The sequence below is a fragment of the Phascolarctos cinereus genome, unplaced genomic scaffold, assembly GCF_003287225.1.
Source record: "Phascolarctos cinereus isolate Bilbo 61053 unplaced genomic scaffold, phaCin_HiC Scaffold_726;HRSCAF=1367, whole genome shotgun sequence".
NCBI lineage: Eukaryota > Metazoa > Chordata > Mammalia > Diprotodontia > Phascolarctidae > Phascolarctos > Phascolarctos cinereus.
Window position 1 is genome coordinate 414,172,501 of NW_027556098.1, and position 11,394 is coordinate 414,183,894.

The following is an 11,394-nucleotide window of genomic DNA, read 5'->3' on the forward strand; positions in this document are numbered from 1 at the left end:
CTAAGTGCGGAGGGATTCAAATGCAAAAAGTCCTTGTTCTCATACGACATATTCCGAGGGGGAGACTTTAAATAACTGAATGTGTGCACGATAAATTCAGTGTAAATCAGGGTAATCTCAGAGGGAAGGCACTAACCATGGGACTTGGGATGTTCGTGGGTACACACACACACACACATACACGAAAGGCTTTTTGCAAAAGGCTGTGTGTTTAAAGCGAGCCTTGAAGGAAGCCAAGAGTCAGAGGTGAGGAGGAAAGCATTCCTGGCATGGGGTGGGCCAGCGAAAAGACACAGAGAGTGGAGGTGTGTCTTGTGTTGACTAGTATCGATGGATCATGGAAGGTGGGAAGGTACTGAAGTGTAAAAGGACTGGAAAGGCAGGAAAGAGCCAGGCCATAAAGAGCTACGCATGCCAAACTGATGGTTTTATAAAGAGCCTTGGAGTTCACTGGGTAGGAGGTCACATGGTCATTCCTGTGCTTTAGGAAAATCTCTTTGGTAGCTGAGTGGAAGATGTATTGGAGAGGGGAGAGCCTTCCAGCAGGAAGACCACTCGGAAAGCTACTTCAAGGGGAGGGCGGCCTTGAGGGCCAGCCAGGCTAGGTTGGCAGGACACGGAGTGCTAGGCTTATAGTCAGGAAGACCCTCGTTCAGACACTGCCTGACGTAACAGCTGTGTGACGCTGTCCGGCTCATTTCAGAGCTGTCTGCTCAGTGGAGGATGAAATAGCACCTAGTTCCCAGGGTGGTTGTGAAGATCCAATGAGATAACATTTATAAAGCAATTTGTAACTCTCAGTGAGTGGAAAGAACTACTGCATGAAAAAATCAAAAGTGAATGTTGCCAGATTTTACAGAACAAGCCCAGCTCCAAAGAAGAGACGTGACAAGACACTCCTATCCCCTGGCAGAATTGAGAGGGCCACGTTTTCAGACTTTTTCGATATATTCTTCAGCTGTGCTGAATTTTCCTCATTTTTTTTTCTTTAAAAAATACTATTTGTTGTATAAAATGGCAGTCTTTGAGGGGAAGGAAGCCTTTTTCAAATAGAAAGCTGTTTCAGGAACCTGGACTAGGGTTCTAGCTGTGTGAGTTGAGACAAGGAGGGGCATGGAGGAGATGTTAGGAAAATCTAAACAAGACTTACAGATTGGATATGTAAGAGGAGTGAAAGTGAAGAGTTGAGAATGACAGGTTGTAGGCCTGAGTGACTGGGGAGGGGGATGGGAGCACTGTCACAGGAGTGTTGGGAAGAGAGGATGGTTTGAGGGGGAGAGAAGGGGTTCTGCTTTGGACGCGGTGAGTTTGAGATGCCAGTGGGGCACCCGATTTGAGATGTCCAAGATGCAGATGTAACTGCAGCTCAGGAGAGAGACTAGGGCTGGGAAGTGTCTACAGAGATGGTAACTGAACCCTTGGGAGGTGATGAGATCACCAAGAAAGCAAGACTAGAAGGCAAGAGGAGGGGGCCCAGGACAAAGCCTTGGCTAGGGATGTGCTAGGAGATGTTTAACCACCAATGTATGAATGACATACTCTTAAGTTTAATTTGCATATTAACATTTTCCCATCACTTAAGTGTAGAAATGAACAAAACAACAGATCAAGCCCTGATTGTGTAGTGTTTGATGATGCTTTCCATAAACATTTAACAATCAACTCTTTCCAGTTCAAGCTGCCTCCAGCATGCCCCTAGGGGATACTCCCGGTTAGTGGTCATCATATGGAATGAGAATCAGCAAAGGAGTCTGATATGGAGTGGTCAGAAGGACTGGAGAACCAGTCCACAGGAGAAAACAGTGTCAGAAAAACCCAGAGAGGAGAGCAAAAACCCAGAGAGGAGAGCCTATCTGGGAGGAGAGTGACTCACAATGTCAAAGGCCGCAGAGAGGTCAAAAAGGATGAGGATTGAGAAAAGGCCAATGAATTTGGTAATGAAAAGATCAATTCTGAAAGGGGCTTAGAATATAGACTGTGCGAGGGACTTTAGAATGTGGAGTATAGTAGGGAGCCCTTCTGTGGGAGGTGCTGTGGAAGCCAATGGTGTTTTCTAGGGGGCCAACACGGCTGTCAACAACCCTTGAAATCCCTTCCCTTGGCCACCATCCAGGGAGACCAGGCTGCCTCCAAGGTGTGTCCTGGAGATACTAGGCTGATAACTTTAGGGCTGGGTAAACTGGGGAGGCCATAGTCTGAAAAGCAAATATTTCTAGAGAAAAGAGGGAGAGTCTTGGCCATGGATGGAAGGTGGCGTGGATTGGATCTCTCCTGAGTTCTTATTCCTGTTCTGTCATTGATTTACTGGATGACCTTGGGAAAGTCAGTTTCTCAGATTTCTCACTTGTAAAGTGAAGAGGTCAGCCTAGTTAATCTCCAGAGTCCTCCCTGCTCTGACATCCTATGTTCTCCGTCCAAAAGGCCCTTCCTGCTCTACAATCTATGTTTTTAAATCCCTTTTATTTATTTTACTTATATCTCTGACCCTTATCACAGATGTCTGGCTCATAACAGGAACTTAATAAATGCTTGTGGATTGATTGGTTTTGTGTAGGAACTGGGACTGTTTGGTTTGGAGAAGAGAAGGCTTAGGGAGGGATGGGAGGCCTGTTGGTTGTCATCTCTGTCACCCCAAGAAGAGATTAGATTTGTTCTGCCTAGCCTCGAGGGCTAAACGAGAAGCCAACTGGGAAGAGTTACAGAGAAGCTTTGTGTCCTGGGAGTTCACCCAGAGGAGCAGAATCTTGTCATTCTAGACAGACTTGGGCCTCTACAGCTCCAGTGTCAGACTCAAAAAGAAATCAGGCTGTTCAGCCCTGCTGGAGAATCCCTATGGGTGCACGCTGACTTAGATAACCACATGTTCTAATTTTATGTATTTTGTTAAACCTTTCTGTTACATCTTGATCTGATTCAGTTAGCACAATGCAGTCTGGGGGCCAGTGTCTGACACCTCTGCTCTACAATATACCTGGTTAACAAGTAGTCCTCCTCCAGCCTTGACACGAAAGCCTCCCATGAGGAAGAACCCACCGTCCTGAGGCTGCCCATTCACTTCAGGGCACTTCAGCAAGCCTGTATTTGCTTCTCGTACCTTAAGTGGATTACTTGGGGCCAAGGAAAACAAAGGGGTGGTGGTGGGGTGGGGTGATCTCAGTTCTGGCCTTAATTTCTGGATGACCTCAGGAAAGTGAATTTTCCTCTGAGTTTCAGAGATTTTTTTACATGTGAAGTGAAAAGGTTAGGCTAGATGTTCCCTTCAATTTCTTTCTCTCCCTGCTCTTACATCCTATATTCTTTGTTCACAGGGTCCTTCTTGTACAGGAACTTGGGATGTTTTATCTTGGACAAGAGAAGTATGGTCCCTGCCTTTAAGTATTTGATCTGTAGACATCTTGAGAAGATCTTAGACTTGCCCTGATTGGCCCTGGAGAGCAGAGTAAAAAGCAACATGTAAAGCATTGGAGGGAAGTGATTTAGATTGTAAATTCACTAATTCACAGAATCTTACAGCTGGAAGGGACCTCAGAATCCTGACATCTCTTAATCTTTTGTGTATGTGTCATAGACCTCTTCCCAGTGAAACCTATGGACCCCTTAGAATAATGTTTGCTGCCTACATTTATAATGGAAGGAAATGCTAATTTCAGCTATGAGTTAGTGGAATGAAAGATGTAATTTTTTTTTCATCAAGTTCATGGACCCTTGAAATACATCTCTGGACCTTAGGTTCACAACCTCTGTCCTGGACCGACTGAACCCTGTGTATCCCAGCCAAGAAGTGGTCCTTTGACCTTTGTTTGGGGGAACCCACCCCACTAGCTCCCTTCCGCTTTGGAGCAGCTCTGATGGGGAGGATGGTTCTTTTGACGTCAAACTGAAGTCAGCCTCGGTAACTTCCACCCACTATTCCTTGTGCATCCCTCAGGCCAAGACAAACAAGGGGGTGGCATAAGGTAGGGCAGCCCTTCCCTAAGGTCTAACTCCTATTCATTATCAGTTTACTGGGGGAGGGGCAGCTAGGTGGTTCAGTGGATAGAGCACCAGCCCTGGAGTCAGGAGAATCTGAGTTCAAATCCAGTTTCGGACACTTAATAGCTGTGTGACCCTGGGCAAGTCGCTTAACCCTGATTGCCTTGTGAAAAAACAAACATAATTATTGGGTGGCCTTAAGAACCTTACTTTCCCTCTCTGGCCCTCATATATTGCACCTGTGAAAATGAAGATCTTGGATTAGAGGGTCTCTGATATTGGATATTTGAAGGTCCCTCCCACCTTTGACGTCCCATGTTCTCCTTCCTCTGACATTCTCGGTTGTCCTGTTTAATTTTCTCCTTGTCTTACTCATTCTCCCTTGTTTTCTTTACAATTGAAAGTTTCAGAGGTGGGGGGGTGGGGCTTAGATATCACCTAGTCCATTTTATTTCATCTTTTGGTGAGGCAGTTGGGGTTAAGTGACTTGCCTAGGGTCACACAGCCAGTAAGGGTTATGTGGCTGAGGCCGGATTTGAACTCAGGTCCTCCTGATTCCAGGGCCAATGCTCTATCCATTGCACCACCTAGCTGCCCCCCTAGTCCATTTTACAGATGGGGTCAGAGACCTTATCCTAGTGAGGTAACTTAAGCAAATAATGGGGGTGCCTTGGGACCGCCCCAATGCCCTCATTGGCCTATTTCATTAACTCCCTTCTCAGGAACCTTGGCTGATTTAATGGTAGTCTCCATTTGGAGGTAAGACCAGACTTAGGTCTTACGTTTTCCTTAAAGGGAATTTGACCAATGTGGGTGGTGCCAGCTGTTCTAGTGATATTGTATAGCAATCACTCGTTTTTGATACTTTATGATTCTCCAAATCTCTTCTCCTGCTATCATTTCACAGAGTTGAAGGGACCTTGGGGACCTCTAGTCCAATCCCTTACCTGAGCAACATTCGATGTATGACCTTGGGCAAGTCCCTCTCCCTAAGCCTTATTTCCTCACCTGTGAAAAGGAGAGGGCAGGACTGCACAGTACCTTCTAGTGCTGACATCGTACAATATCTCCAGTGACAGCTGATTCACTGTTTTCATATTGCTAGTATGATCGGATCAGAGCGGGGAAGGGACTCTGGAAGTTATGGAGTTCAGCCCCCTCAGCTTACCGAGGAGGGAGCCAAGCCCCAAAGGGATTTGCTCAGAGTCACTCAGTGAATCAGTGGCAGTGGTGGCCTGAAACCTGGGGATGCTCGCTCTGTGTCTGCCTCTGCCCTTCGAAGACAAGGTCTCTGTTGGCCTTGGGAGGCCAGAAATACTTTAAAGGAAGGAACAACATCCCTCTGTTCCTTGCTATTAACTTTTATTACAAAGTGGGGCCGAGGGAGGGGGGAAGGGGAAAGCTGGGAAGCTCTGGCGCGATTCCCCCCAGGGGCTCAGTCTGCCCACTTCCCTTCGCTGTCCCCACTAGGGGGTGCCCCAGGCCGCTTGTGGCTCCTGGGAGCCTCTACCCCACCGCTCCCCACACTGGACCCCTTTACTCTTCAGCTGTCCAGCAGCTGCTGAGGACAGGGACCTAAGTGTCCAGCCCTCTCAGTCTGTTGTCCCTGGCAGGGATCTAGGCATCCAGCAACCTCCCACTGCACAGACCCAGGCATCAGGGCTTCCAGGGAAAGAGAGCTGTGGGGCCCCCAGCTCCTGCCTCCTCCCCAGGGTCTCTCCTTCCTTCTGCTCCTTAGTTGTGGTGTGACTTGGAGAAGGCCTGTGTTCTGTAGCTCCTGGGTTCCTTGACTCTCCAGCTCTGTAGCAGCTTTGAAATTCACCCCTTCCATTGCTTGGGTGAGTGTGGGTACCCCTGGCCCAGCCAGGGACTGTAGCAGCTGTTGGAGAGAGGGACTCCCTAGATCTGGGTCCCTCTGTAATGCTTCTGATGAAGTGAAAGGGGATGACCAGCCTGTCCCTGGGGACTGAAGGAGGTAGGTTCCCTCTTCGTAGTCCCTAGGGAGAGAGAGAGAGAGAGAAGGAGAAGGAGAAGAAAGTTAGGTGCACACATACTCTTAGTGAAGTACAAAAAAACAGAAAAGCACCCATTTGGACAAAGACAAAAAAAATACACCTTATCACACATATAGAAAAGCAGAGAAAGCTGTGTGACCCTGGGCAAGTCACTTAACCCCATTGCCTAACTTAAAAAAAGAGAGAGAGAGAGAGAAGGACAACAGAGTGAGAGAGACAGTCAGACTGAGTCAGGCAGAGCTAACGCAGAGGAAGGGCTCCTTTGAGCAGCCAGAGGCTGGGACAAATCACGTTCCCTCTCCTTCACACTCATTCCCACCCTCACCTTTTTGCCCAGATCTGGCTTGGAGGAAGGCACAGCCTTTGCAAAGGCAGGATTTGAGTGATGGGGGAATGGTTCAGGCCTGGGTGATTCTGGGGCAGAAGCCACACCCCCTATTTGGCACTGAGCTTTCATCAGAGCTGTCTGCTCCACTGGCCTCTCTAATCCTCCTTCTGAACTGTGTTGAAGGCCACTTTCCTGCATGAGCTGAGCGCTCTCTGACTGCACCTAACCTGGATGTGCCTGGGGACCCTTGAGGGCAGGAGTCTCCTTACCAACTATGTGGCCTCCCTGGGCTCTGGGGGCTGCCCAGGTTCTAAGGCTGCACCGAGGAGTTGGGTCAGGGTGTCAAGTTTTCCCCCTAGTATATCCATTCGCTTCTCCAGGTCTCTGTGGGAAGTGCTGAGGCCAGATTGCAAGTCACACAGGATCATGTGCATCTGAGGGAGGGGAAGAGGTGGCTTTATCAAGAGGTGCGGGGGGCAAAGAAGGCTTTCCCATGATGCCTCTCTCCTACTAGTGTCTGGTCCCAGTCCTGTTCCTCTGATTCCAATCCTTCTATACTTCATCTCTCTTCCCCTCGTCCTTCTGTCTCTGCATCCCTGCATCCCCTTTCCCCTGTACTCCATCATTCTGTCCCCCATCTCTCCCTCACTCCTTTGTACCCACATCCCTCCATCTCCCCATTCCTCTGTCTCCTGGTCTCTTCATCCCCCATCTCACTATGTCTGTATCACTCTTTCCAATATCTCTGCCTATTTCTGTCCTCTACCTTACCTTTGAGATGTCCACCATGGAGTTCACTTGTTCTCGGAGCTTCCGATGTTTTAAGCGCACCTGACGGAATCTGCGTGAAGATAAGTGAAGTGATTGGTGCTCATGGCACCTCCATGCTCTTCCAACCCAATCCTCGTCAGTCCTCTGCAGTTCATCACCGTCCTCACTCCAACACCAAGCCCATCCTCATTCCAGGAAGTTGCACACACACACACACACACACACACACACACACACTCGTACCTATAGCTTCCCCTCTCCCCTGCCCCCACTGCCTCAGCCAGGCCTCACATGTGGATGGCAGCTAGCAATTTCCGTTGGTGTCTCCGGGCTGCTCCAGACTCCTTCCTTCTACTGTGTGTGTAGAACATCCAGGCCTCTTGGAGCACTCGGGCTGCAGAATCCCTCATCTTTTGGAAAAGCACAGCTTCAGTGGGTGCTGGCAGCCCAGACTCCTGGGTCTCTAAGGGCACTGGGAGCTGGGGTATCAGGACCCTTGGGTCCCTGGGAGGGTTAGGTCAGGCCTGGAGGATCAGGACAGCTGGATCCTATCTGAGCTTTGGAAAAGCTGGCTACCTGGGTCTGGAGAGGCGGGGGCGGGGGGGGGTGTCACCGATGTCCTCACCTCTTTGGCATACTGAATATCCATCATGAAATTGTGGACGTGTTTCTCTGCTTTATTGAATTCCAGCTTTCGGGCCACTACAGCCACTAGGAGAGCTGTACAGCACACGCCCTGTGAGCCAGGGAAAAATTCAGGAGTGTGTTGGGTTGTGTGTGTGTGTATGTGTGTGTGGGTAGTCTGATTTTTTTAGGTAATGGAGCCTTGCACAAAGTGTCTGGATCTGTGGATTCTAGTCTCAGTTTCTCCATGTCATTTCCCCTTTGGGGCCTTAGTTTTTCTACTTGAGGACTTCAGCTCCCTCCCAGCTCGTATTCTCTGTTCTGGTCCCTTCCAGTTCTGACATCCAGGCAAATGAGCAAAGACCTGGGTCCCTCAAGAGCAAGCGGTAAGAGATGGGAGGTCTTCAAGGGGACTTACCATAACCCCTGTGCAAAGACAGACAATCTTCCCCCATACGGTGCCTGGAACCACATCTCCGTAGCCGATGGTCAGGAAGGTGATGGGGATGAGCCACAGAGTGTCCGTCAGGTGCCCAGTGGCATTGATCGCCTGCCTGGGGAGGGAGTTGGGGAGAGGGGAGCAGGGAAAGGAAGATGAATTTGGAGCCTTTGCCCTGGCTCCCATGATGCCTTGGGGGATGAGCCTCCCCTTGACTCTCTTCCAAATGTCTTATATGTCCCCACCTCTTGAACCACCCCAAAGTCCTCAAGGCCCTACCCCCTAGGTCTAGTTGACATTCTATTCCTTTTCTGCTCTGTCCTAGAACCCTGAGCAGCTATCATTTGGGGTTCGTAATGTGCTTCCCTTGAATAGGGCTGTGTCTTTGTAACTCCTCTTCCTGTCCTCCCCCCCCCCGTGGGTGTGTGTGGTGGGGTAACACCTCCATGGAAACCATCTGTGTTCAGGTGCATCCCCCTCCCCCCAGCTGTACCTCCCTCTCAGTGTGCCCCTGGGCCAGTCCCTCAGCCTGTATTGTGCAAGGTGCTGCTACGCCTCTCTAGTGTCCTTTCCTCTAAGATGTTTATCCTTCAAGGCCTACCTGAGGTTGCCCTTCCTACTTCCTGATTGTTATAGCCTGGAAGAGTGTTTTCACTCTTTCACCCAGAGGCTGAACCACTGCTAATATCCTCAACTGTCAATTCTTCACTAGACTAGGAACTAGTCAGCAGCTGGGGATGAGGTCTTGCCTTCTGTCTTTCTTGGGACTCACAGGTGCTGACATAAATATTCTTCCTTGCACCCATCTTACAGATTGAAGAGGAATAAGAGTAAATGCATGTTGTCCAGCAACTCAGTGGGATCAGCCAGCCAGGTGCCCAAGTCTTTGACATTTCTGCTCCAGGTCCCACCCCCTAGGTCCATGCCTTTTCTGCTCTAGTCCTAGAACCCCAAGGAATTATTATTTAGGGTACACAATGTGCTCCCCCTTGAATGGGGCTGTGTCTTTGTATCTCCTTTTGCTGTCCACCCCCCCCCCCCCCGTCGCCGCCGTGTGTGTGTGCGGCGGGGGGGGTAACACCTCCATGGAAACCATCTGTGTCTAAGGGAGGAGCAGATGGTCTGTGGGTTTGAGGGACTCCCAAATCCCTTTTGCTTCTTCCCAGCTCTACCTTGAGGGCCCCTAGGCACTGCTGCCTCTCAATTGCGGAGGTCCCTCCGAAGTGTCATCTGGGCTTCTGGGAAGACACTTTACTCTCGGCTCCAGATGGGGAGAGTGGTCTCTCCCTCTCCTGCCCCACCCCTTCCCATCCCTCTGTTCCGGGAGCCCCTGCTGAGCTCACCTCTCGGCCACGGAGAGCACCCAGGCAGTGGTGAGCCAGAGGCCGAGGGTGAGGGCCAGCAGGAGCCGGCCTGGGTGCGTGTTCATGTACAGCTTGGCCACGAACCAGTGTCGGAAGCGCACTCGGTTGAGGGCTCCAATGCTGCGGTAAGAGGCGTTGAGCAGCACGCCGCTGCGCAGCAGCACTGCCCGCGGCACCAGGTAGAGGCGCAGCAGCATGGCTAGCGAAAGCAGAGCCTCGGCCTGGCTCAAAAAGACTGGCCAGGAGCGCGACTGGAGCAGGCACTGAGGGGCGTCCCACGCCCCCAGCGGGGGCGGGTGCGCCCCGCACACCAGCAGTTCCAGCACGATCTGCGCCACCTGGCGCCTGGTCAGCGCCACCCGCCAGTCGTGAAGCCCGTTGTCTGTCATGAAGAGCTGGGGGGAGAGCGAGGATGAGAAGTGCCGGCCCCCAAACCTCCGATAAGAGCCTGGGTCTGGCTTATCACTAGGGCCCAGGAGGAGGCGGCGGAGGGAGGGAGGGAGGGCACCAGCGGAGGCTCCGAACGCCCTGTAAGTCACGGGGGAAGGAGGAGGGGAGACCCTCGAATAAGAATACTTCCCCTCTCTGCGTCTTAGTTTCCTCTTCTGTGAGATGCGGGAGTGGGAGTGGGCTAGTCTCTGCGCCCCTACCCCCGCAGCTCTAGATCTGAGCAGCGTTGAATCGTTGGGAAGGGAGGCGGAGGCCCCGTTTTTCTTCTCCCACTCCCATTTTCTCTTTCTTCTCCATTCAACCCCCTTCAACCCTGTCCTCTCTCCACTCTCCCATTAGTTCCTTCACCCATCTTCCTTCCCTCTCCCTCTTCCTTCAGCTCTCTTATCTCTCCTCTTGTTCTTCAGCCCTCTCTTTTCCCTCTCCCTTTTTTGTTCTCCATTTAGCTATGCCCCCCTCCCCTTCAGCCCTCTCTTCTCTTCTTTTCTGCCTTCTCCTTTTCCATCTCTCTTCAAACTCCCTTCTTCTCTTCAGCCCTCTCCCCGTTCCTTTCTTCCTCTCTCTCTTCTCTTCCCTCCCCCTCCACACTTTTCCTCTCTACCTCTAGCCTTTTCCTCCCTCCCTTTCCTCTTTCTCTTCTCCCTTCCTTCCCTTCCTTCCTCTCTCCTTCTCTCCTTCTCTCCTCTTCTCTTCTCTTCTGTCCTTGGACAGAACTGCAGGGCTGTAGTTCAGGATGGAGGGTGTGTGTTGGGGAGGGGGGCGCCGTGATAGAGAGTCTGGAGAGCAGGATGCCTGGAGCTCTGGGGGCGGGGGAGTCTCTGTCAGGGCGTGGACCCTTACTTGCCACCCTTCGCATTAGTCACTGGTCTGGGCAGGCAGGGAAACCCCTGAGAGACAGAGGAAGAAGAGAAGGAGGATGGAAAGATTGAGGTGGCCTAGGCAGGGCTGGGAGGGGCTGAGGGGAGCAGGGACAGAGGCCATGGATGCACCAGGCTTACCTACCTGAACCTCCTTAGCGTGGAAGGCCAAGATGAGCCCGAGGAGGAGAAGGGTGGAGATGCTGATCCCACATTTCACCAGGAAGAGATAAGGAACCCACTATGGGGATATGGGGAAGGTCAAAGACAACTCTCAGGGCCTGCCATAGTCTCTAAGGAGGGCAGACTTCCTACTTTCTCTCCTCTACCCCCCACTCCTGACTCTGGGGGCTTTTAGAAACTACCACTTGGTTTTCATAGACCAAGGGTGGGGAACCTGTGGCCTCCAGGACACATGTGGCCCTCTAGGTCCTTGGGTGCTACCCTTTGACTGAATGTAAACTTCACGGAACAAATCCTTTCATTAAGGATATTTGTTCTGTGAAGTTTGGATTCAGTCAGAGGGCTGTATGTGAGGACCTAGAGGGCAACGTGTATCCTGGAGGATAAAGGT

The 11,394-nt window shown here is 51.1% G+C and overlaps 1 protein-coding gene across 1 annotated transcript in view; it reads right to left on the minus strand.

The window, feature by feature from the left end:
* Nucleotides 1–5,317: 5,317 nt before the first annotated feature.
* The window catches only part of KCNN4 (potassium calcium-activated channel subfamily N member 4), a 12,463-nt gene continuing 6,386 nt past the window's right edge, over nucleotides 5,318–11,394 (minus strand). The window contains exons 2-9 of the mRNA XM_021003764.2: nucleotides 10,966–11,061; nucleotides 9,493–9,908; nucleotides 8,129–8,264; nucleotides 7,712–7,822; nucleotides 7,378–7,496; nucleotides 7,087–7,156; nucleotides 6,585–6,749; nucleotides 5,318–5,969 (exon numbers count right to left, since the gene is read on the minus strand). Coding sequence (XP_020859423.1) covers nucleotides 6,588–6,749; nucleotides 7,087–7,156; nucleotides 7,378–7,496; nucleotides 7,712–7,822; nucleotides 8,129–8,264; nucleotides 9,493–9,908; nucleotides 10,966–11,061 — 1,110 coding nt within the window. The 3' untranslated portion in view covers nucleotides 5,318–5,969; nucleotides 6,585–6,587. The remainder of the gene's footprint in view (nucleotides 5,970–6,584; nucleotides 6,750–7,086; nucleotides 7,157–7,377; nucleotides 7,497–7,711; nucleotides 7,823–8,128; nucleotides 8,265–9,492; nucleotides 9,909–10,965; nucleotides 11,062–11,394) is intronic.